This window comes from Xenia sp. Carnegie-2017, unplaced genomic scaffold (genome assembly GCF_021976095.1).
Source record: "Xenia sp. Carnegie-2017 unplaced genomic scaffold, XeniaSp_v1 HiC_scaffold_19, whole genome shotgun sequence".
In the NCBI taxonomy this organism is placed as follows: Eukaryota; Metazoa; Cnidaria; class Anthozoa; order Malacalcyonacea; family Xeniidae; genus Xenia; species Xenia sp. Carnegie-2017.
The window spans coordinates 6,476,160-6,498,752 of NW_025813481.1; the positions used below are offsets into that span (position 1 = coordinate 6,476,160).

General features: G+C 34.6%; 9 protein-coding genes and 1 long non-coding RNA gene across 10 annotated transcripts in view; 5 read left to right on the plus strand and 5 right to left on the minus strand.

Moving 5' to 3' along the window:
* Positions 1 to 422, plus strand: part of LOC124439555 (histamine H2 receptor-like) — a 1,654-nt gene extending 1,232 nt beyond the window's left edge. The window contains 1 exon segment of the mRNA XM_046989810.1: positions 1 to 422. This exon segment is cut by the window's left edge and continues 431 nt beyond it. Within this exon segment, the coding sequence (XP_046845766.1) occupies positions 1 to 250 (250 nt within the window). The 3' untranslated portion in view covers positions 251 to 422.
* Positions 423 to 2,127: 1,705 nt separating this feature from the next.
* LOC124439559 lies at positions 2,128 to 2,677 on the minus strand. The gene is made up of 2 exons (XM_046989815.1): positions 2,402 to 2,677; positions 2,128 to 2,247 (listed from the first exon to the last, which is right to left on the minus strand). Exons 1-2 carry the CDS (start codon positions 2,607 to 2,609, stop codon positions 2,147 to 2,149), a joined length of 309 nt encoding a protein of 102 aa, XP_046845771.1. The 5' UTR covers positions 2,610 to 2,677; the 3' UTR covers positions 2,128 to 2,146.
* A 150-nt stretch (positions 2,678 to 2,827) lies between these two features.
* On the minus strand, positions 2,828 to 3,878 carry LOC124439369 (ankyrin repeat domain-containing protein 60-like). Its single transcript, XM_046989593.1, has 4 exons — positions 3,736 to 3,878; positions 3,506 to 3,660; positions 3,171 to 3,422; positions 2,828 to 3,060 (listed from the first exon to the last, which is right to left on the minus strand). Exons 1-4 carry the CDS (start codon positions 3,876 to 3,878, stop codon positions 2,828 to 2,830), a joined length of 783 nt encoding a protein of 260 aa, XP_046845549.1.
* A 99-nt stretch (positions 3,879 to 3,977) lies between these two features.
* Positions 3,978 to 5,145, plus strand: LOC124439557 (actin-related protein 2/3 complex subunit 5-A-like). The gene is made up of 4 exons (XM_046989812.1): positions 3,978 to 4,213; positions 4,433 to 4,505; positions 4,600 to 4,776; positions 4,846 to 5,145. The coding sequence occupies exons 1-4, from the start codon at positions 4,074 to 4,076 to the stop codon at positions 4,906 to 4,908; spliced, it is 453 nt and encodes a 150-aa protein (XP_046845768.1). The 5' UTR covers positions 3,978 to 4,073; the 3' UTR covers positions 4,909 to 5,145.
* Positions 5,146 to 5,554: 409 nt separating this feature from the next.
* Positions 5,555 to 8,534, minus strand: LOC124439553 (spliceosome RNA helicase DDX39B-like). The gene is given in 10 exon segments (XM_046989808.1): positions 5,555 to 5,812; positions 5,885 to 6,032; positions 6,108 to 6,362; positions 6,448 to 6,579; positions 7,342 to 7,460; positions 7,525 to 7,736; positions 7,827 to 7,965; positions 7,968 to 8,018; positions 8,098 to 8,329; positions 8,467 to 8,534. Coding segments are annotated over 9 exon segments (1,287 nt in total). The 5' UTR covers positions 8,312 to 8,329; positions 8,467 to 8,534; the 3' UTR covers positions 5,555 to 5,795.
* Positions 8,535 to 8,612: 78 nt separating this feature from the next.
* Positions 8,613 to 10,598, minus strand: LOC124439556 (queuine tRNA-ribosyltransferase catalytic subunit 1-like). The gene is given in 10 exon segments (XM_046989811.1): positions 8,613 to 8,964; positions 9,101 to 9,234; positions 9,237 to 9,294; positions 9,370 to 9,445; positions 9,516 to 9,549; positions 9,552 to 9,653; positions 9,734 to 10,013; positions 10,108 to 10,161; positions 10,239 to 10,307; positions 10,377 to 10,598. Coding segments are annotated over 10 exon segments (1,176 nt in total). The 5' UTR covers positions 10,596 to 10,598; the 3' UTR covers positions 8,613 to 8,814.
* Positions 10,599 to 10,661: 63 nt separating this feature from the next.
* Positions 10,662 to 13,641, plus strand: LOC124439194 (general transcription factor 3C polypeptide 5-like). The gene is made up of 5 exons (XM_046989426.1): positions 10,662 to 11,128; positions 11,226 to 11,429; positions 11,509 to 11,832; positions 11,913 to 12,243; positions 12,743 to 13,641. Exons 1-5 carry the CDS (start codon positions 10,761 to 10,763, stop codon positions 12,983 to 12,985), a joined length of 1,470 nt encoding a protein of 489 aa, XP_046845382.1. The 5' UTR covers positions 10,662 to 10,760; the 3' UTR covers positions 12,986 to 13,641.
* A 416-nt stretch (positions 13,642 to 14,057) lies between these two features.
* Positions 14,058 to 15,845, plus strand: LOC124439279. Its single transcript, XR_006946336.1, has 2 exons — positions 14,058 to 14,185; positions 15,667 to 15,845. It is a non-coding gene; the product is annotated as an uncharacterized LOC124439279 (long non-coding RNA).
* Positions 15,846 to 15,995: 150 nt separating this feature from the next.
* Positions 15,996 to 18,870, plus strand: LOC124439370. The gene is made up of 4 exons (XM_046989594.1): positions 15,996 to 16,122; positions 16,208 to 16,546; positions 16,672 to 16,971; positions 17,048 to 18,870. Exons 1-4 carry the CDS (start codon positions 15,996 to 15,998, stop codon positions 18,814 to 18,816), a joined length of 2,535 nt encoding a protein of 844 aa, XP_046845550.1. The 3' UTR covers positions 18,817 to 18,870.
* On the minus strand, positions 18,796 to 22,517 carry LOC124439273 (tetratricopeptide repeat protein 16-like). The gene is made up of 11 exons (XM_046989498.1): positions 22,066 to 22,517; positions 21,659 to 21,985; positions 21,413 to 21,542; positions 21,225 to 21,338; positions 21,054 to 21,154; positions 20,821 to 20,979; positions 20,613 to 20,701; positions 20,066 to 20,310; positions 19,747 to 19,960; positions 19,561 to 19,670; positions 18,796 to 19,275 (listed from the first exon to the last, which is right to left on the minus strand). Exons 1-11 carry the CDS (start codon positions 22,362 to 22,364, stop codon positions 19,072 to 19,074), a joined length of 1,992 nt encoding a protein of 663 aa, XP_046845454.1. The 5' UTR covers positions 22,365 to 22,517; the 3' UTR covers positions 18,796 to 19,071.
* Positions 22,518 to 22,593: the final 76 nt, after the last annotated feature.

Below are 22,593 nucleotides of genomic sequence, written 5' to 3' on the forward strand. Positions count from 1 at the left end.
ATCAACAATCCTTATATACGCCATGAATTTTTGTAAAAGCTGCAGTTGCAATACCATCCACGCGTTTCGCGATCTTCAGTTCGTGTTCGTCATCGCCAACTCAAGCGTGAATTTCTTCTGCTACGGGTTTCGCTCCAAAAAGTTTCGTTCCGCGTTTAAAGTGATTCTCAGATTAAAGAAATCTTCTGCAGATGTTGATAACACGAATTTTTCGATGAATGCGACGCAAGGAGTTACTGAAGTCACATGAAAAGGCTTGCAAACAACGTGTTCATATTATTATTAACAATTGTAAGAGTATAACATTTGACTGGGCGTATATGTCACAACAGGAAAATACAAGTTAACACAAGTTTACATTTCTAATATGTGTATGTTTTAGATAGTATTCATTAGGATGATTAAAAATCATCAATCATCTATGACCAACCGTATTTTCTATAACACAGGTTAGCCAGCGGGGGGGGGGGCAACAAGTAACAGAGAGCTTAGCCGACGTAAATGTTATTGAAGTGTTTTAAAATATTGACAATGCTGCCAATACATGTTAAAGAAAAGTATTTTTGGAAAGGAGGAATGGGCTTGTTACCAAAGATTAGATCGTTACAAACTTCTGTTTCAACGTATTTCATTTTGCCACTGGCAATAAAAATGCACACTAACTATTCACGTGACTCGAGTCATCTTTATTATTTCAACGATTCACGAAATTTAAGACAACGACCGTCAAAACATAGATGAAAAGCTACAAATAAAAATCGCCAGCAAAGGACGTGCGGACACAAAAAGAGTTTAGGCAGCTTTTTTAGAAAAATTTTCCAACATCAATGATACAATGCCAATAGAGTTGTCTGAAACTTCAGCGATCATATCCACTTTACTAATGATGCCTGGTTGCAGTTCAAACCAACCTGTTGGTTTGTCTCGTCATTATTTTTCATCGTAACAGGGAATTAAGAACAAAGTTTAACTCTTTCACGTTGAATCTTGCTTTCGCAGATTTATTAGTTGGTTGTTTGGCTGAGCCTCTAGCCATCTACGTTCATGTTGGTGAAGATACGGTCTCTGAACGTCTTTAATTATCGCTTCTGCCATCTTAAAATCATTTCATATTCCATATTTTATATCGGTCATTGCAAGTGTCTAAACAATCGCTGCACTGACCTTTCAACGATATTGGGCGATAAATTCACCGTTTTACTAACTCAGGTATTTTGACACGAAAATAAATTTCATATTCTCTTTTATTTGGACATTAGCGATTACTCTTAGCCTTTTTCACTCGTTCTTGAAAGTTTTATTTTCGTTAGTACAGTTGTATTGTTTAGGACAGGGATAGTTTGTTTTACTTGTTACAAAATACGCAAAAGTTTGGCAACGACATGAAATCATTGCTAAATCAAGCGCAGCATGTGATTACAAATTAAATTAAACACACATGATCGTTCTTTCGTTTTTCTACATTCCTGCGTGCGCAATGGCATATTTCTTTGCCTTATGCAATAATTGCGTGGGCATATACTGGGAAAGCTTTAGTCAATTCTAGACATGTGGACAGTATTTTTACTTCAGATACATGTAAAATTTGTAAATAATATGAACAACAAAGTATTCACATTTTTATAAGCTCCCAAAGAATATCTTTAGGACATACTAAACTACTCTGTTAAATTTATAAATCTCAGGCAATTATAAGTAAATAACTATATGTGTTAATAAAACTGACCCACCTCACGTCATTTTTTCCACATAATTTGATTTCGTGATATTTGAAACTGCGAACTTAAACGAAATAATTTAATGAAGTAATCAGTACTTCTTTCACTAGTAAATAGCAGAATTCAAAAGGTGCACCTTCTATTTTTATGAACATCTTTTTTTGAAAGTGCTCAAATGGTTTGTTGAATTTGCCGCCATTTTGTGTCTTTTATTCTTAATTAAAAATTTAAAATTTAAGATACTTGTGAACAGCAGTTGTACCAGGTTATTTACAGCAACTTCATGTAGCACCAATGAAACATGATGAATGTGAGAATGTCATCATATCAACCAAAGAATAAGATTCTAATCAACAGGAAAACATCGGAAAACAGTTTGGTGTAACATGTATACACAAGCTATAACATATAAACCAAAATGTACAAATTTATTTCCAATTTATCTGCTCTACATTAACTTTTTTATGATACCCAAAACCATATTCTTTCATTCGATTGACATGACAGACGTATATTTGGCCAAAGGGACCTTAAATGACAAAAGGGAAAGAGGAATTATAATAAATCATTTCGCCTAAACTATTTCCAATATTCTCTAAATCATATCACTCCATATTTTATACATAATTCATCATAATAACACACTAAATCATAAGTTTGGTAATCTTCTGTCAATTCTTCACCAATTTGAACATCCCTTGTTGTATAGTCCCATCCATCTTCCCTAGTCACAACAGAAGGATCATCAGAATGATTAACCATCATTGTATCAAACTCTTCCATATCAAACTTCATCAAACCATCCAGACAATAAATATGCTCTAACCACCATTGCCGTTGTCTGTTATTAGAAACAGCTTCAAAAAAGGCATGAGCTTGCTTCTTTGTCATAGATATATGCTCTCGATCTGTATCGATGCGCGTGCCTTTGGGGAGAAATTCTGCAGCAAACACTCCAATACCCCAGTGATATACAGCGGTCAGTGGTGAAAAAATTTTTTAGTCATGCTAGGGGCAAAATCTTAAATCTATTGTTTTTGCGACGAATGAACCTAGATAAATTTGCGTAACAGGACGAAATAAGAAGGTGGGCTACATCAATGCGTATACTAACCTTTCCTCCAGATTGGATTTGTAGAATCACACATTTGATGCAGCATTAATGAATGTTCATTTGGTTGACTTTCATGCGTCGATTTCTTTGATCGCGGTTGATTCATCATAAGACAGAGTTTCTTACATGCCCCTTTCTTTTCGAGCAAGCCAATCAAGGACTTTAAAGTCCTTTCACGGACAGCATCATATTGATTAGAACGTGCTCGTGAAGTACCGCTGGAACGACCTTGAAGAAAGAAATAAAGAAGATCCACACAGAATTTACATTTCTCACATTATCAATTTTATCTTATTTTTCCTCTAAAAATAGTTTTACTGAAATATTTTTTAAGATACCTAAAAGAAGATCAACAGTCTCAAATTTCGAACTTTTCGCGGCCATCAATAACGGTGTTCGACCTGATGGCTGAGGATCAAATCCTCGACATTTTGCATTTAACAAGGCCTGTACGATGTTGTTGCAGCCCCTGTGAGAAGCAAGAAAAAGAGCAACGGATCCTTTATTTGCAACATCAGATTCAATACGGTCTAGTCCGCGCTCGTCTGTGTTGACTGGCTGACGTCTTGGGACACCACAATCAAGCATAGCTACGATATAAATGTGAAACAACAAACCAAAGCAAAATAATGTAGTGATTATTTGATTTTAAAGCGTTGCTAGTCCTTTCCACCTTGCAAGTCTCCTTTAAAAACTGCTCGAAATAATGGTCGCCATTCTGGCCAAAAGCACACGTTTATCACTGCACTTGGAGTAAGATGATAAAATGAAAGTTTTGCATCGTCCTGCATGTCGCACTCATCTATATAGCGCAGTCTTTGAAGTTGTCTGAAATTTTTGCGAAACAAAAAGAATGAATGAATAAATCTATGCTATCAATTCTCAATTAGCAGTTTTGCATACCGAGGCAGTCCTGTTTTCTCTTCAGAAATATCTTTCAGCTCAAAAACTTTCATGTCGGCTGAAACATTCACTTTGTACTTTTCTTTCGAAAAAATTCTTAAAAATATAGTGAGATTACGGCACTTGTCGATCTTCGCAGACATGATTGATTTGAATAAGTTGCGTCTAATGACGTAAATTATTAAAAGAAAAGATGACGTCACATTGTATGAGAAATGACATTACAACAGGGGGGTGAATATTTACTAAATTCCCGAAGATCCGAACTCCGAAAGTCTAGCAAGGAAGTACTTGCGAAGGGTGGATCGTGAAGTTTATCACTTAATTTTTGGTAAAAAATGGCCAAAGCATCGTTGTCAACACAATTTAGGAAAGTAGATGTGGATGAATTGGACGAAAATCTTTTTCAGGATGAGCAGGGGGAAGATGGCACAGATAGCGGGCCAAATGAAAGCGAAGTGAACAGCTTGATTTTACAGTATCCTTTTCGTTCACCAAAAGAAACGCTTTCTTGTAGTTTTACAGTTAAATTTATGTTTGTTATGTCAGTTGAGAGAATGAATTTTCAAATTATTTTCAGTTGCAATTTTACAAAGAATATAAATAGTTAACTATAAGAATTGTTCTTACGAATAACGTACAATTATGACAAGTTGTTTTTGTGAGAAAGCCAAAGAAATTCTTAACTTGATCATAGAAAAAACAATAAAGACGCTTTAAAAGCAACACTCTGTAATCCTCCAATAGCTTCAAAGAATCAAGCTGCTAAAGTAAGTTTATAAAAATTTGCAATATAGATTTAGTACTCCCCCCCCCTTCTATCATTCCTAAAGACCACATTCTTTACTGTTTTGCTTGCTTTAGGACAAAGCATTTAATTTGGTGATGAGAGTATTGCAAGCCTTCAAATCAAGTGAAATTGATGCAGGATTGAAAGTCCTTGATAAAGAAGAAGTAGATATATTAATGCGATATATATATCGAGGTTTTGCTCAAGCGTCAGACAGTGCTAGTGCCATCCTTTTAACGTGGCATGAAAAGGTATTGACATGGAGATAAAATTGCCTTAAAACAAGATGATATACAATTTTTTTGATTTTTAAATTCTAGGTTGTGGCCATTGGAGGTATTGGTACGATTGTACGAGTTATGACTGATAGGAAATCTGTGTAATAGCTGCTGTAACCAATTCCTCAAATAGTTTTTTAGAGAATATAACAATTCACAAAACTCAACCATTTACAATTGTTTTAAATGTAAACAATCAGTATATTTGCATTGTATGGCCATTGTATTGTGAATAAATCATACAAAATACAAGTTTACATTGTAAAGCTGAAGTTATTACACAAAGTAAAACATATTCATGGAGAAAATGACTAAATAAACAGATCATTTGAAACAAAAAAATAACTGCATTTATCTCATCTTGAAATGTGTATGCACCATCACAACAAAGTAAATGTGTCAGGAGCCACCTGTCTAAACTAGTTTCTACAATATTATAAAGAAACAATTTCTTTCATGTTATGAGGTCACTCTTATCAAACTTTGTGTTGATACATTTTAACAGTTATTAATTGAAATTTGGGTGTTATGAAATGGCTGATGCAAAATAGAAAGTCAGAGAGTCAAATTCTATTCTGGGTTTACTGACAAATTACAAGTAACAGCAAGTACAATCTTATAATAAAAGAACTTTCACCCAAGATCCAATTACAAAACAACATGAATGATATAGAAGAAAAGAAATTCCAATTGATGTCAAAAATCTTCAAATAAAACATGGCATAGAAATCACAACAACCAAACATACAAGTGTTATTAAAAAGTGTATTATGCAGGGTTTTTCCCAGGAAGTATATTTAGCATGAAATATGTTGATAAAACACCAATGTGCCAAATGTACTTTTCTTATTTTACAAAAGCTTAAAACCAAACATATTTCTAAGAATATCAAATTTCCAAGTAAAATAAAAACATATCATCTTAGTTAATTACTGATGTTCAGTCAGATAATGACATGTGTTCTTTATCATTGGATCCAAATGATGTTCAACTTATCTGGCTTGCTCCACTAAAAATAAATAACAACTATTTGAAGAAGTCTGAAGTGAACACTAAAATTTCACAATACAGAAATACTTACAATACGAAGTAATATCTATTTCCTGAGGTAATTCACCAATATTCACTTCAAATCTATCTTGAACGTCATTTAATACTTTGGCATCAGTTTCATCAGAAACAAAGGTAATAGCAAGACCTTTTGTACCAAATCTTCCAGCACGAGCAACCTTTAAAATTCATTTAAAATGGATTAACTTAAAAACAAAATAAGCTGTTCATTACAAGTACAATTCACAACTTACCCTATGTAGGTATGTGTCCGAATCCTCAGGCATGTCATAATTAAAAACAATGTTAACTCGCTCAATGTCCATACCACGACCAAACAGATTTGTCGCAACCAAAATTCTTTTTTGGAAATCTTTAAACTGTTGATAACGTGACAACCTTTCCTCTTGTGCCATTCCACGATGAATACCAATGGCAGGGAAATTTTGTTCAACCAATAACTGTGAAAGTGCCATGCACCTTTGCAGGCTTTTCACAAAAATAATGACCTAAATTAAATTGTACATCAGCACAAGATGACTTGGAAATGAATTTAAGAATTCACTAGGCTCCAGACCAAAGAACTTTTCAGACCTGATTGAATTCCAATATATCAAGAAGATCAAAAAGTTTGCGGTTTTTTTCACTATCGCGAAGCTTCACGTAGTACTGTTGCAAACCATGTAGAGTCAGTTTGGTTTCATCATCAACATAAACTTCCATGGGCTAGAATGGTAGAACATTTCAGTAAAAAGTTAAACAAAAACAACTACATGAAGTATTTAAAATATTCAGAAATAAACTCCAATTATGCAAAATGCAGAATAGCAACAGGTTATTTAGAGGGGAAAATTATCCTAACATACAGATCATAAGAAAATACTGAAGCACAAACAAAATATTCGTTATAGCTACAGTACTTTCTTAATTTATGTATACAATACTCCATGTGATTCCAATCAGCAAAGGCTTTCATGGGAATCTCAGGCAACTGTGCAGCACTTTCTCCACGTCCAGAGAAACTGTGAACTTGCCAGACAGGAGACAGTATATCTTCATAACAATCACCATCTTCACATGGTTGTTCACCATCTTTAACATCCATGGCATTCACCAAACGGCAGAGTTTGGCCATTTGAAGGATAAGCAATATATAGCAACAGCTCATAGAAACATAATTTCCAATTCAGCAATTTTGGCCAACCAGATATATCATTTATCTTCAGGCAGCTCTCACAATACCAAAACCTCATAGCCACCAAGAAAACCCTCAATAAACCCATCACAAAGCATCTCAACACAAGAATACTCCACAAGAAGAAAGCTTCACACAAAAAAGCAAACCAAAGAAGAACAATGGATGATAACACCTTTCATATGAGATAATGAGCCAAAACAGTAACCAACCATTTCAACCACAGAAATAAGACATAAAGAAGCAGATTTATAGTAAAGATGAATGAAGGAACTTAGTATTGACATATTTACATCTTGCATGAACTTCTTGCAAATTGGTCGGATATCTTTTGCAAGTGTAGCACTGAACATCATCACTTGCTTCTCATGTGGAGTAGTACGAAAAATCTCTTGAACATCTCGACGCATGTCTAAAAATAAAACTGTGTAAATACATGGGAGGCATTAAAACATTTCAAGACATCTTTTTGTTACCAAGTTGTTCAAGCATCTTATCACATTCATCAAGAATAAAATGCTTTATATGTTTCATATTGAGAGATTTTTCACGAGCCAAAGCTAGGATTCTACCAGGAGTTCCAACCACAATATGAGGACAATTAGCCTTGAGGGTTTGCTGATCTTTCTTGATATTAATGCCACCAAAGAAGACACCAACTTTGAGACTGTTCATGTACTTTGAAAACCTAAGAGGGGAAATGCATCTTATCTAAATGGAGTTTTACTTATAAATAATTTCTTTGCTCTAGTTCATTTCTCAAGCCTTGTCAACATACCTTTCATATTCTTTACAAATCTGAAATGCCAACTCACGTGTATGACACAACACAATAACGCTGACCTGACCATCCACAGGTTCAATCTGTTGAAGAGTGGCGAGAACAAAAACAGCTGTCTTTCCCATACCACTTTTGCTTGGCAAACAATATCCATTCCAAGAATAGCTTGAGGAATACACTCATGCTGAACTAAGAGGTTATAAAAACAAGAAAACGCTTAATTATTGAGTTATTTTTTTATAAAAAGCAAATAAAACACTAGAAATACCTTCGCTTGGATGTTCAAAACCGCAATCGAGAATAGCTCGCAACAATTCTGGTTTTAACAGGAAATCTCGGAATCCTGAGCTATGAATGCTGACATATGCGCCTTTCACATCTTTTTTTGAATCCTTGGCACCAACAGCATTGGGGGCTTCTGCTTCTTCTTCTTCATAATCCAACAACTCAGAAACATCGCCATCTTCGTGATCAGCAGCCATTATTGAAATATGCGAATGCTGAGAAATTGTTGAAAATAGCACATGTATCCCATAAAACGACAAAAGTTGCCACTAATATTCGTCCACTAAAATATCCCCCCAAAAAGACGAAACGATGTATTCAATTAAATTAATAATTGAAGGATGGTATTTACCTTTACAAGTACGATGAATCTACTCACGAACGAAAGAAAATGGCAAAGTAAAAATGGCGAAGAAAAAGAAACTTCCCAGCATGCACATTGCGCTCAGATAGCGCGTGGAAACTCGCGTTCTCGCATGAATGACACGCATTACCAGCTTAATTGTGACCTTGTGACAGCTACGTGTAACTGGGGTCTAGGGGTATATTTATTTCTGTCTCTCAGTAATTACGTATAATACATAAATAATCCTTTGGGATGAGTACTCCAAGCTAATTTCAGTCAGCTGCGTAAGGAATTTTTTGTCTTCGCGCAGGATTGTCTTCCTGGCACATCTCCTCCAATGAGCCTTCATCTACTTCAAGTGAGATCAATTTGCACGGACGACAGAGCATTCACAGCCCATGGTGGAAAGTTCCTTTGAGGATACAGTGAATTAAGACGCTTACGAACAAATTTGGGAAATTCATCATTCATAATGCTGTCACGCATTTCTTTCATAAGTCTCATCTAGTAAGCAAAAAAAAAATTGAAAAATCTACCACAAAAAAATACACAGCCAATAAGCAGTCATGAGATGGGGGTACAGTGAGGGGTGGGGTAGGTATAACATGAAGTATGAATAGGGTAAATCATTAATGTTCACCTGATAAAATATGTTGTGTGTAGTAATAAGATGACAGCCGACTGACTCACGATTGAACAAAGAGTGAACATAAGCGCGTGTATGGTTACGACATGTTGAACATAAACAATCACTTTCAATAGGAGTGAAATCAATGCAAATTTTTGATGCTTTAATGAGAGTGGTCCATTTGCAGTTAATGCTGTTCCAAAACGCTAAGAAAATACATAAAATTGTTGCTCATGCTATCAAAACTTTGTCAAAGTGAAATGAAGATTTAGTAGACTTACTGCAGTCCTTGAGGGATAGACACAATCAAACATGTCTGCACCCAAAGCAACACAAACAATCAAATCAATTGTGTATCTACAATGAATAAAGAAGTTTGAAAGAATCTTCCTAAATTCTTCATGATTCCAGTTAATCATGCCCTTACCCAATTCCCATGCAGTATCGAGGTTTGTCCTCCGAAGATTATCTGTACACAATGAAACCGTTTTCCAAAATAATTCTTTCTCTTCTCCACCACTTAAACCTCCAATAGCATAACCTGGACAATTTCTCTTCACCATTTCTGTTCAAATATACACACAACAAAAACACAATAATCTTAATTAGATTGTAGGTAGATCATAAACACTTTTTCTGTGTCACCTCTACAGCATATTTCTCGCAATTTAAAATCAAGTCCTCCTTGAATAATTGGAAACAGATTTTGTTCAGTAGGCCTTTTGTGAGCTTTTATACAGCGATCCAACCATCTAATTGATCTATACATAGCCTCTTCTACCCTTGGACCTGTTGTTAAGCTGCTAATGACATCATCAAGTTGCATTACAATGTCCGCTCCAATTGCATTCTGGATCTCCATAGATTTTTCTGGAGTTAGTAGCATTTCTGAACTGTCATGAGGAGCTTGAAATTTCACTCCTTCCTTGTCAGTAATAAAATATGAAAACTTCAATATATGTAAAAGAAATAGGAATTTATTGAATCCCAAAGACGTAAGAAGTAAAATATGTGCCTACTTCACAGACTTCTGAGAGTTTTAACAATGATACCATTTGAAAGCCACCACTATCCTAGAGTAACACAAAGAGCCATTCAACAAAGGGCTCGGTTCTTCACAAAAAATTACATTGTTTAAAAAATTTCCCACAGTCAGCATTGCTCGTTTCCAATTCATAAAGTTATGCAGACCCCCGGCTTTCTTTAAGACATCGGTTCCCTGAAAATAATTTCGGAAATCATCATCAAAAATCTCATTTCAACTTTTACGATACAAACTTTTACTAACAGGCCTCATTCCCAAGTGATATGTATTCCCAAGAATTATGTGACAATCAATCTTTTCCAATTGATAAGAAGTCATTCCCTTCAATGTACCCTGTGTACCAACAGGCATAAATACTGGAGCGTCAACATCATAATGTGGTAGGGAAATTATAGATACTCGGGCTTTAGAACGACTACATTTTGCTAAAATTTTAAATTTCAGCGCCTTTTCTTCGGCCATGTTGAGTATTGCGCAATATCAATAATTATCCATCATTATCCATTCATTCTTGGTGAACTTCAAACATTCATTGTTATTTGTTATCCCTGAGAAATTTCTTTTTGATATTAGTCATTTATTTAAATCATGCCTGGAATAAGTAATATTAAGCAATGAAAACAGCTGATGAAAAATAGCCAAATGAGTGATCAGACAACAACACCAGATGAGTTTGATGAAAGGCTACCAATTACATTTTCAACCCAACAGAAACGTTTGGTGTGCATTGAATTTCCTGGATACATCAATAACATTTCTAAATGCTTGAATACGCTTGGTGGTGAAACACAGATCAATTCAACTTTAAAGGATCCCTTGCGACGATTAGGGATATCTTTTAGACCAAATGACCCATATTGCCACCAAGGCTTTGGCGACAAGTATCCAGTCACAGATTTACTTATGAAAGTGAAGAGAAAGACTCGTAAGATAAATGGTAAAGATGAAATAAAATACGAGTGTGAAATACTGGGAATAATTGACACTGTTATTAAGTATGTTTAACATTATATCAGCAATTGAACTTTTGTATACGTACATAGGTACATAATTTATTGACTTTAACTTTGTCTGATGTGTTTTAAATTATAGATTCAAAGGATTAATGGATTTTCAGTACCTTGCACCAGATATACCTGACTTACTGAATGATCTTTGTGGCAGTGAGATCCTTGATATATCCACTCCACTACATATTCCACCACCTGTATTTTGTAGATTAGATCATCCATTTGATTATCAATATAAATCTGACCCGGGCAGTAAAAGCAAAAAACCTGCAATAGCAAATGATCAGTGAGTAAATGACCATTTCATGGTAAAATGAGGAGACCATGTTTGATAGGTTGCTTTTTTGTTTGCATTAATATTTTAGAAGTCTTGGGGCGACACTTCGAAAACCTCGCCCTTCTATGGTGATCTCTTGCAACTTTCATGTGGTTTCTGTACCAGATCAACCAAAAGAAGGCGCTGAAGAGCTTTTGAAACGTTTTAATAATGATGGCCTGGATATAGTCGAACATATGTTCAACATCAGACCAATATGGTCAAAACGCGCAATCATTTGTCATATGGGAGAGAAGGCAAACAGAGTAAAGTATGTTTTACCTTGTGTGGCATATTATTGGATAGGAGGACCATGGAGGACATTTTGGACGAAGTTTGGCTATGATCCTAGAAAGAATGCAGCAGCAAAAATGTATGACATGTCTGTACATAGGAACGTAAATTGCAGTGCATGAACATTCGAAGTAATATCTAAACTTTATTTTTTTGTAGCTATCAAAAATTAGACTTCAGACTCCGTTCAAAGAAAGATCTTCGTAACATGAAATTATTGCCTCCAGTAACACGCGTCAGCAGTGAATTTTCATTTACAACACGGTTTCAGAAGAATATAAAAAAACCTGTGATACCTTTGGGAGTAGAGAGTTCTTCGGTAGGAGGAGAGAACGCGAGTACAAGCACTGAAAATACTACATCAGAATCAGAATTCTTGCCGTATGCTTTTTACACAGATCGTCCGCCAGTTGCTCGTCAGATGATTTATCATTTGTGTGACTTAAGATGTTCAGAAATACAGAGACTCATCTCTGCCAATGATGGAAAGGTAAATTGAAAACGTTTGTCCGTATGGATTGACTGCGGACAAAAAGAGAACAATGTTTTGTAAAATGAAAAGTGTTTAACTCTAAATAGACACGATGTTTCGTGCTTTTTATTTGATCACAAACAATACTAGTTATTTTCAATCTGATTTTCGTCTTTTAACTGCATGATGTCAGTCGTGAAAAATCTTTTCATCGATTTTAAAAATTTGTACAAATTCAAAAACCTGCCATTCATATCAGAAATGTTTAAACTAGGAGTCGAATTTGTGGATGGTTTTCCAACAAGGTGCAACCACACTAAAAAAAAGTCACCTGTAGGTTCCAAAGCCTCTGACTCTAGTGTCTTTTTATGGAAATTGTTCACTTGTCAAAAATGATAGTTTACAAGCAATAAAACAGCAATGGGTAGAGAATAGTTGTGTAATGAATAAAAGGATGAAGAATATTTAGAAACTCAGTCTTTTGCTCGTTGTTTTATGTGTATTTTTTTATCAACAGGAACGTGAATGTACTGAAAGCGATGGTTGGTTAGAACCAGGTACTCTAGAAAATATACGTAAACTTATGACAGGATACATGACGCAACTCTGCCAAAAATCGAAAGGACGCAAAGGTATCATGGATGCGTCTAGTGGTGAACCTGTTGAGGATATTGAGGAAGAAGTTGGGACGTTTTTGGATACGTTGATGGATGACGAGGATGTTGAAACCTATGACATTTTGGGTGATGAGGAATTTTAAATAAGAAATTTAAAAAACGAGTTGTCAGCATAACGAATTCAAGAGCGTTTTTTTATCTTTTTACTTTCCTTTTTACTTAAAAGTAAACTATTCACCGCGTTCCATTCCACAGAAATATACATTTCATTTGTTTCCATTGAAGAGAGAGCCATCCTATGGTGCGATGATTATACCGCTCCACCCAGGGGCGGATTACTCAGTACGCTAAATAGGCTGAAGCCTAAAGCCCCGGGCTTTCGAGAGGCCCGTTGTATCTAGACATAATTAGTTTTTTGTTTTTTCCCATTACGGTCTAGTTAAATGTTCTTAATTTAGATCGTTTATGCTGTTAAAAACCCTACAAATCTACTGCCCAAATGCACGATAATCAGAACTCATGAAGTAATGGGTTTTCCCAGTTTCGACTTTCAATTTATTCCTTACTGTTGATACTATGAGATACAAAAACAAGCTGGGAAATGCAAACGCAAAGGAGCGTAAGGAACGCAAATGTCATCAAGAGACTGAACTTAGTGGAAGGAATAGATACCAAATTTAAAACCCAACAACTTTGTCTTAGCCTACAGGCCCTGTACTTAGTAATCCGCCACTGGCTCCACCAAGGTTAACCTTGCATATTTACTAATAAAATACAAGACATTTAATCGAGAAAAAAATGTGTCATTTTTTATAGCTTAAAGCAAAATGCTGAGTGAAAATAACTGTCTCGTTTCTACATGCCGCAAACTCGTCCTAAGGATAAAACGTATACTGCATTGACATTTCAAATTTACATACTGAGACAGACAGCCGAGTGGGTGGAATATAGAACGGGACAAATTGTCAGAAAAATTTTATCGCCACGATAACAAGCTGTAAGTTTTTTCTAGAAAACTAACATTTTCGATGATTGCTGTCGATGCCTTCTCGTTGAATACAGGAGAAACACATTTTTTCGAACAAAAGACTTCGCTGTAACATCAACTCGACCGGTGAATTTAAATAAATCTTTGCCAAAGTATCATGTATGTTTAATTACATAAATACGCGTATAAAGCAGATTAAAAATTTGAAATAAAATACAGAAGGAAACAATCGATGCGAGCTGAAAATAAATCGTCCTAGATGCGTAATGGTTGAAAAAGAACAACAAATAATTGAAGCACAAAGTAATGGATTTAAAAATCAGAATCGAAGTGATCGCGTTTTACGTCAGTGAAGGTAGGACAAAATTCTATTATTCATGAAACCTTTGAAATCATTAAATGATTTAAAGATTGTCCTGAATCTAAAATAGGATAACACTGAGCTAGTTACATAATGCTTACAAACACATAACTGTACTCTCAGCACGAGTGAATTTCTGCAAGTTTGTCTTTTGGAGACCTCGTCAGGTACATGATAAAGCAATATTTGGATAAACATTTATTTTATGAGTTTTTTGCTTGCTGCGCCTGTATGAACTTGACAAGATAAACATATATTACATTTCTATTGCATTGCGTAAGACTTTAACGTCGGTGATGTCTCGATCCCATGAAAATGTACAAGTTTCGCGAAGTCATTTAATGGGAAAGAATTGAATGAATCAATTTGTTGAGGAGTTACATGAACAGTAAAGTAGCCAAATTATATAGAAACACAAAACAAAAGTTTTTGTGAAATTTATCTAAGTCATGATTCATTTATGACTTTAAGTTTCCTGTTTCCAACGAGCGAAGATTAGCGACAAGAACGCTGAGAATCTTCATGTAATGTTGTCTTCACTCAGACTGTTAGATTTCTTAAGATAACTTGAGTATTGCTGCAATAAAAAATAGTCATCGATTTGATAAAATTTACAATATAATTGCATTTTCGTTTGAGCGTTTATGTGGAAGTGTGCATTAGATAAACTGAATAACAAATAAACGAATACGATGCTGCTCCATCGAAATTAATCAAAAAGAAAAGGACTCGTCATATAAAAACATTTCAGACTTTGATAACGTAAAATATGAAATGTTTTTGCAAGAAATGCGTGATGATCCAATGAAATCGTTAGGAAATAATCGTGTTAACGTGCAGGTCGTTAGCAAAGGATCATCCTCAGGGTAAAACTTATATACCAATTCTCTACATTAGCGATTCTTACATATGGCGTGTGCAACAATTTTCATTTAAGAAAATGCTGAATTTAAGATGTAGTGTAGTATATACGATCTCGCTTGTTCGAACATGTTTTCATTTGTAATCATTAAATATGATTAATAGTCGCTTCATAAATACTTTGTTGTTAATTTGACATAATGTTTTATTCGTTGTTTTCATTGGCTCAAGAATCAACAGCTTGATTTGATGTTCACTCTCTTTTCTTCGTAATTGATTATTTTAGTGTTTTGATGATTGATTGCTCAGCGAAAGACTTACTAGCAAAAACGATGGAGGGAACTTGTATTTAACGTGTTTTAACAATATGCGCATGCGCGGTCAGGAAATGTTCTGTGTAGATGAATTGTTTATAGCAACATAGTGTGGTAACATTTCAATGAATAATTTCAAAAGAAGAATGAATGAAGTAATTGCTGGGCAAAGTCAAAAACGAAACAGAAAATGAAAAAGAATACCCTAGTTCTTTATATCGAGTTTCATTATTTTATTATCTGCGCACGACAAATCAAAATTATACTTCTCTTTCAATATATGTCTTCTTTTTCGTCTAGGTGTGCCGCAGGACTTTGATAACCAATGAGCTCGCATATGGGATATGTACATTACATTATTGCAATACATAATGCTTCTTGGTTTGTGTTACACGTCTCTGCGCATGCCTAATGAACAAGATAAAACGTTACAAGAAATGGATAGAAAAAAAGAATGCTTAATGGGGATCACCGCGAAAGAAAGAAAAAGCAGTCACTTTAGCGAACAGCTCTTAAGAAATATGTGGGAGGGAGGAAGGTTCGGAAACTTAGCTACAGATGTAACATTTATATTTCTTTATCATATTGCAAGAGGAATGTGTGTGGACACCTTTCTCATTACAACCGCAATGTTTTTCTGGGAAGTTACAGCTTTTCCTGTAAACTGTACAGCTTCACATATCGATATTAGACAAGATAAAGGTTTAAGAAAATCACGCCAAGAGGTTTCTTTGGCTAGTTACAACTTCAACAAAGGTAACTGCTTCAAAACTTGAACAGCGAAAAACTAATGCAGGCCGACTCTTTAAAATCAATTAATAATACATACATTGTATTGCAGGAGATTGCGAGGAGGACTGGTTCCAATTCAATAAGAATTGCTATAAAGTTACGACAGCAATACGGAATAATCACGACGCCAATGAACATTGTTCCTCAACGAAAGCTGAGTTAGTCAATATACACAGCAGCAGTGAAAACATGTTTATCAGGACTTTGGCTAACATACAGGGTTCCCAGAGCTATATATGGATTGCAGTATCAAAAACAACAGGCGTCTATAACAACTGGTTACCAGGAAAAGAAGGAAGAGGTGCCAGCGGTTGCGTTATGATGGATCTGAATGGCTATTGGAGGGCGTTTGACTGTGGTTATATGCTTCCATTCGTTTGTAAAAAAGGTAGTGAAATTATCGAAGGCTTTTTTTTACTTTTATGAAGAAAATACTAAATGCGAATATTTAAGAGGTAGAAATTTTATGTTGGTTGAACCAATCATAGTTTCAACAATGTTTTTCTTTTACAGCTCAAAAAGAGGATGATACAGAACTGCAACTCCTACTTGCTTTACTCATACCAATATTACTGTGTGTTTCAGTCGCTCTAACACTTATTACAGCACTACTAATCATCAGTATCTGCAGTGAAGACGAACCATTCAAAATGGCAAATCGTTATTGTAACACGAAGAAGGAAAGAAAACCCGCAAAGGGGCATATGATGGATGTTATAAGAAAAGCATCAATGAACATGAGAAACATGAAATTTAAATATAAAAGAAAATCTGTACCTGGTATTGAAATTACCAAAGTTAAAAACACCGACGGTACGTGAAAATGATAATAACATGAATGAATAAGGAATGCCAATATGTAGATTTTGAAGCATATTTTTTACTTCAGATCCCTCAGAACAGAACGGTATCATGAAAACAAAGCCGCGGTATAAACTAGGAAACAAACATAATACAAAAAATTTAAATATACCCGAGAAGGAAGAACGTTCTAGTATTAGCAGCACAAGCGAAAAGTCCAGTCTTTACGAACTTCTAGCAAGACTTAACACAATGGATTTTGAAATTGCACGGAAATATCGCTCCGATGAACGTCGTCAAAAAGACGACATACTAGTGAAAGATGATGAAAACAGACTTCAGATCGACGATGTAATTAACGAAAAGGAAGGAAGCTGTAGTGATAGTCATGAACATCTACTTGACACAAGACAATCATATGAAGAAAAGGCAACGTCAAGTAATAGTTCCTTCAGTAACATAGCATTTCATTATTCCGTTGAAAGCATTGGAGAAAAAGGTGATGGGATAACATGGGTGAAAACAGTACAACATATGAATGAAAAAAATTCATTAGAAGAAATCCAGGTTATTTTAATCTATGAAGGCGACCAGGAAATACTGAATGAAAGACTTCTTAAACAACCATGTGAGAAAACTGATATAAATTCACAGAACATGAAAAATGAAATCGTTAAAGTCGACGTACATCATAATTTAAACAGTAAAGAGACTGTTCAAGGCGATGTACATCACGATTTAAACAGTAAAGACAACGTTCAAGGCCACGTACATCATTATTTAAACAGTAATGAAACCGTTCAAGGCGATGTACATCACGATTTAAACAGTAATGAAACCGTTCAAGGCGATGTACATCAAGATTTAAACAGTAATGAAACCGTTCAAGGCGATGTACATGATGATTTAAACAGTAATGAAACCATTCAAGGCGATGTACATTATGATTTAAACAGTAATGAAACCGTTCAAGGCGATGTACATCACGATTTAAACAGTAATGAAACCGTTCAGGGCGATGTACATCACGATTTAAACAGTAATGAAACCGTTCAAGGCGATGTACATCATGATTTAAACAGTAATGAAACCGTTCAAGGCGATGTACATCACGATTTAAACAGTAATGAAACCGTTCAAGGCGATGTACATCATGATTTAAACAGTAATGAAACCGTTCAAGGCGATGTACATCACGATTTAAACAGTAATGAAACCGTTCAAGGCGATGTACATGATGATTTAAACAGTAATGAAACCGTTCAAGGCGATGTACATCATGATTTAAACAGTAATGAAACCGTTCAAGGCGATGTACATCACGATTTAAACAGTAATGAAACCGTTCAAGGCGATGTACATGATGATTTAAACAGTAATGAAACCGTTCAAGGCGATGTACATCATGATTTAAACAGTAATGAAACCGTTCAAGGCGATGTACATCACGATTTAAACAGTAATGAAACCGTTCAAGGCGATGTACATGATGATTTAAACAGTAATGAAACCGTTCAAGGCGATGTACATGATGATTTAAACAGTAATGAAACCGTTCAAGGCGATGTACATCATGATTTAAACAGTAATGAAACCGTTCAAGGCGATGTACATCACGATTTAAACAGTAATGAAACCGTTCAAGGCGATGTACATCACGATTTAAACAGTAATGAAACCGTTCAAGGCGATGTAAATCATGATTTAAACAGTAATGAAACCGTTCAAGGCGATTTACATCACGCTTTAAACAATAATAAAACATGGATGAGCGAAAATAAACATTGCAATAAGAATAGTAATGATTTAGTGAATAGAACGTCAAAACGTCAAGTGTTATGGACGTATAAAATATAAAAAATGTTCTATTTATAATTAAAATGTTCTACATTAAATGTAAATTGATGCATAGTTTATAGAGAAAGTTTAAAATTTTTTTAAAACATTCGTTTTTCTACTGCACCGTAAAAAAACTCCCGGAATTGTGCAAAATAACAATGTTCGTTTTTAAACGGAAAGTTGTAAGTGGATGCAAACTAATCTGACTATGACCAAACAATAAAACAAACATACTTCTCAATTAGAAAAATATATAATCTTATATTTTTTTTGTCATGCCTTCATAAATGCAATTTGCTTCGTTCCAATCTTAAAACTCGTCTTGTGATTAACAACTGGTTTGTCAATACCATCACCATTCCCAAAAGGATGCCGCTGAATTGATTGCTGTTTGTTCATTCCATTTTTGGATACTCTTTTACCCTTATGGTGTAAGCTTTTCCGATCAATAAAGGTTTTCTTCACTTTTCTTAAAGACTGAAATAACCCAAAGTAAGCGATCAAGCCACAGTAAATTAATTCCTTTTAAAAAACATCTCATTGATGCAGCACATATATATATATATATGGATTAGGATCAAATAATAATTCAGAAATATAATAGTAATAATAAGTTGACTAAGCCTATTGCGAGTAATGTTTTTAGCGAAACACCTTAATCATGTTTTCCATTTCTCAACTTAATTAGCATATCATATAAAACAGTATCTGTAAACCTTGGATTAGGATTCCATTGATATAAATATTAAGAACAATACTTACCTGCAGCGTAGTATTGTTGTTCATGCAAAAATCTTTCTCAGTCAGACAAGTATTTAGTTTTTGTTCATTTATAGGCGGCAACACTGTCTTCAATGAAAGATCTTTGCTACCTGAATAATATATTAGTTAGAAGTTGTTTCTAGTACAAAAAACGATCGTTTTTATCATCATTTAAAAGTATTCTACCTTTAAATTGAAGCAAATAATTCGGTATCAAAGAAGGAAAGCTGCTACTAATTGCTTTTCGTACCATCTCTGCTGCTTCGATACCATTCGCCGATTCTAAAACATCCTGAACTGATTTCTGAGGAAAAAGTCTTGAAAACAACGACATGACACTGCGATTGCTCGGTTCCAAAGACAGGCAACAAGTTACATCATATTTTGCACCTTCATAGTCCTATAAGATCACCAAAGACGTAGAGAAAAACAACATCGTTCCTTGATATCCTTTGAAAAATTGTGTAATCATTGATTCGTGTTCGTATCTACGTCACTTCCTCACCTCCAACATATAACGAGCTCGAGCCCTTGATGTATAATAAATGGCAACTTTAGGATTATAACCTATAGCTACGTCAAAATATTGATATGCATCATCATATCTCTTGTCCGTGTAACTAAGCAAGCCCAGCTCGTTGTACACGACAGAAAGACGAACTTTAATGGAGGAATCTTTTGGATCGAGTTCCAAAGCTTGATTGTAATCGTTGAGGGCAAAGTTAAACTCAAACGTTCGGAAGAAACAATCTACAAATGAATGAAATGAGTGTTGTACGAATAACGAGGAACTTACTGTACATGTAGATCGTTTATGGTACTAGAGTTCTGAGAAGGACTGTTGGCGCCAGTCTTAAATTTATTATTTAACCACAAAAAGTGACAGTCATCTTTAATTGAACTGCTTAGGATGTAGAAACTTCAGTCAACATCAACAACAACAGTCCTTCTCAGGAATCTACTAACCTGGACGATCTACATCTACAAATACATAACGATATTCCCTGGTTCAAACCATTCACTTTAACATTTTAAATCATTAACGTATCTACCTCCTCGATTGATGTAAAGTCCTTTCTCATTTTTTTCTTCTTTGATGGCTTTATTTAACAAAACTATTGCTTCGTCATAAAAACCTTTGCTTTAGAAGAATTGAAGCAGAAAATTTCATGAAGTTTAATCCTTGTATATGATAAGAGCAAAATAAGTTTATGAACTATGATGAACTAAACTTCATCCTTTATTGACTTAGCCATTTACCTGAAGCACTCCACGGCAAAGTCATTGTAACAGAGTAAAAGTTGCTTGTTAGCATCTTTATACAATTGTTTGTTCGAATCATGATCTGATTTGCTCATTGCAAGAATGTAGTCATCAATAGCAGAGTTGAAATTAGATAACTGTCGATGCACAGCTCCACTAAGAGGATACAAGCAAACACAAAATTTATTTATCATGATATAACTTTTCAACAACTTTGAATCATAACTTACCGATATATAAGATATTCAACAGATTCAGGGTTTGTTTTGACTGCATTAGAAAACTTTATTAAAGCTTCCTTTAAGTTGCCAAGGATTTGTAGCTTTACGCCCTAAAAAAAGGAACCATGTTAAAACTTGGAAGAATAATTTTGAGACGTTAAAGTGTTGAATGATTTTCACCTCCTGTTTTAATTCTTCAGCTTTGTTTTTTACATTGGCCAACATTGTTTTACCTTCATTATGTTCTGGATCAAGCTGAAGTGCTTCAATGAGATCGTAATAACAAAAGCTATCCTAGGGGAAACAAGAGCAGTTGTATTGGTATAAAGACTGACAAACATAAAAAAATAGAAAAATGTGAAACATACATTGCCAAAGCATTGATGGAGTCTTGATCTCATTATTAACAAATCACTATTATCACTTTCAATATTTAATCTTTTGTTCACAAGAGCCAAACAATCATCATATCTTTGTAATGCAGCTAAACAGGCAACACTATAAAATTGAACAAACAATATGACTTCAGACTTGGTGTGATATAAAAGAAAAACACTATTCCTTGTTAATGCCAGATCATCCGGAATATACATGATGAAAAATCAAAAACTCACCTTCGAGTGTGATAACTAAGAACATCTGGCTTCATTTCTGCAGCTCGAGAAAAACTCTTCAATGCTTCTTCATAATTTTTATAGTCAAATAGACATTGCCCTTTTATGTAATATATCAAAGCTAACTTGGAGTAATGTTCATCATTATCTGGATCGAGAATACACGCTTTTTTATAGTTTAATATGGCTGATTGAAAATCACATATTTGTAAATACTTTTCTCCTCTTTTGATGTAGTATTTACACTCCATTGGCTTTAGAGAAATTGCTTTTGTTAACGATGAGATACATTTTACATTGTCTTTTTCATTACTTCCATTGGAAAAGCTAAATAAGACAAAGGGTTTGGTCTATTTATTACAGCGAATGACAAAAACTCAAAAGCATTTGGTATTATAATGACTTACTGTTCTTCGGCACGATTCCATATAACAAAATTTGATTTGAAAGCAGATTTCCTTACGGCTTTAGTCGAATTATTTAGTTCAATAAGCTGGAATGAAGTAACAATCTTTTCCTTTCTTTCATTTAACTCTTTCTCCAGAGCCTTGACCACTTCATTTGTCGACTTTAAAACAATATCATTTATTGATGTTCGTTGGTCGTTTGTTGTTTTCGTTTCTTCATTCTGATTCATACCAAATGATTCATTTCTACATTTTTCTGACTCTGCTATAACTTCTTTATTGAATGGCAGCCCGGACATTACGGCAAAAAGGTCATGTTAACAGGAAATTTCAGTCGATTTTAAGTTCTTCTTTTGAACTAAATTCGCCATTTTCATCTATTCGTACATTTGTTATTGCCATGGCAACAACATATTTTTTAAAGTTGTTTCATAAATTTTTGCGATTACATAGATTTTTTAAGTCGATTTTTGAGGGACAGAAATGTACAGTGACAAACTCAAACCTATTCCATTAGCAAAAGAAATA

What these genes read in the sequence shown, in the direction of transcription:
- LOC124439194 (XM_046989426.1), top strand. Translation starts at nt 10,761, where the DNA reads ATGAAAAATAGCCAAATGAGTGATCAGACAACAACACCAGATGAGTTT. An exon ending in AAGAATGCAGCAGCAAAAAT is followed by an intron (nt 11,833 to 11,912) that starts GTATGACATGTC and finishes ATTTTTTTGTAG; the next exon opens with CTATCAAAAATTAGACTTCA. An exon ending in TCTCTGCCAATGATGGAAAG is followed by an intron (nt 12,244 to 12,742) that starts GTAAATTGAAAA and finishes TTTTATCAACAG; the next exon opens with GAACGTGAATGTACTGAAAG.
- LOC124439559 (XM_046989815.1), bottom strand. Translation starts at nt 2,609, where the DNA reads ATGACAAAGAAGCAAGCTCATGCCTTTTTTGAAGCTGTTTCTAATAAC. An exon ending in AACAAGGGATGTTCAAATTG is followed by an intron (nt 2,248 to 2,401) that starts GTGAAGAATTGA and finishes TTGTCATTTAAG; the next exon opens with GTCCCTTTGGCCAAATATAC.
- LOC124439370 (XM_046989594.1), top strand. Translation starts at nt 15,996, where the DNA reads ATGTTTTTCTGGGAAGTTACAGCTTTTCCTGTAAACTGTACAGCTTCA. An exon ending in TAGTTACAACTTCAACAAAG is followed by an intron (nt 16,123 to 16,207) that starts GTAACTGCTTCA and finishes ATTGTATTGCAG; the next exon opens with GAGATTGCGAGGAGGACTGG. An exon ending in TCCATTCGTTTGTAAAAAAG is followed by an intron (nt 16,547 to 16,671) that starts GTAGTGAAATTA and finishes TTTCTTTTACAG; the next exon opens with CTCAAAAAGAGGATGATACA.
- LOC124439369 (XM_046989593.1), bottom strand. Translation starts at nt 3,878, where the DNA reads ATGTCTGCGAAGATCGACAAGTGCCGTAATCTCACTATATTTTTAAGA. An exon ending in GAGAAAACAGGACTGCCTCG is followed by an intron (nt 3,661 to 3,735) that starts GTATGCAAAACT and finishes CAAAAATTTCAG; the next exon opens with ACAACTTCAAAGACTGCGCT. An exon ending in TTTTAAAGGAGACTTGCAAG is followed by an intron (nt 3,423 to 3,505) that starts GTGGAAAGGACT and finishes TTTATATCGTAG; the next exon opens with CTATGCTTGATTGTGGTGTC.
- LOC124439557 (XM_046989812.1), top strand. Translation starts at nt 4,074, where the DNA reads ATGGCCAAAGCATCGTTGTCAACACAATTTAGGAAAGTAGATGTGGAT. An exon ending in GTGAACAGCTTGATTTTACA is followed by an intron (nt 4,214 to 4,432) that starts GTATCCTTTTCG and finishes ACTTGATCATAG; the next exon opens with AAAAAACAATAAAGACGCTT. An exon ending in CAAAGAATCAAGCTGCTAAA is followed by an intron (nt 4,506 to 4,599) that starts GTAAGTTTATAA and finishes TGCTTGCTTTAG; the next exon opens with GACAAAGCATTTAATTTGGT.
- LOC124439273 (XM_046989498.1), bottom strand. Translation starts at nt 22,364, where the DNA reads ATGTCCGGGCTGCCATTCAATAAAGAAGTTATAGCAGAGTCAGAAAAA. An exon ending in ACTTTACATCAATCGAGGAG is followed by an intron (nt 20,311 to 20,612) that starts GTAGATACGTTA and finishes ATTCATTTGTAG; the next exon opens with ATTGTTTCTTCCGAACGTTT. An exon ending in ACAACAATACTACGCTGCAG is followed by an intron (nt 19,276 to 19,560) that starts GTAAGTATTGTT and finishes GGGTTATTTCAG; the next exon opens with TCTTTAAGAAAAGTGAAGAA.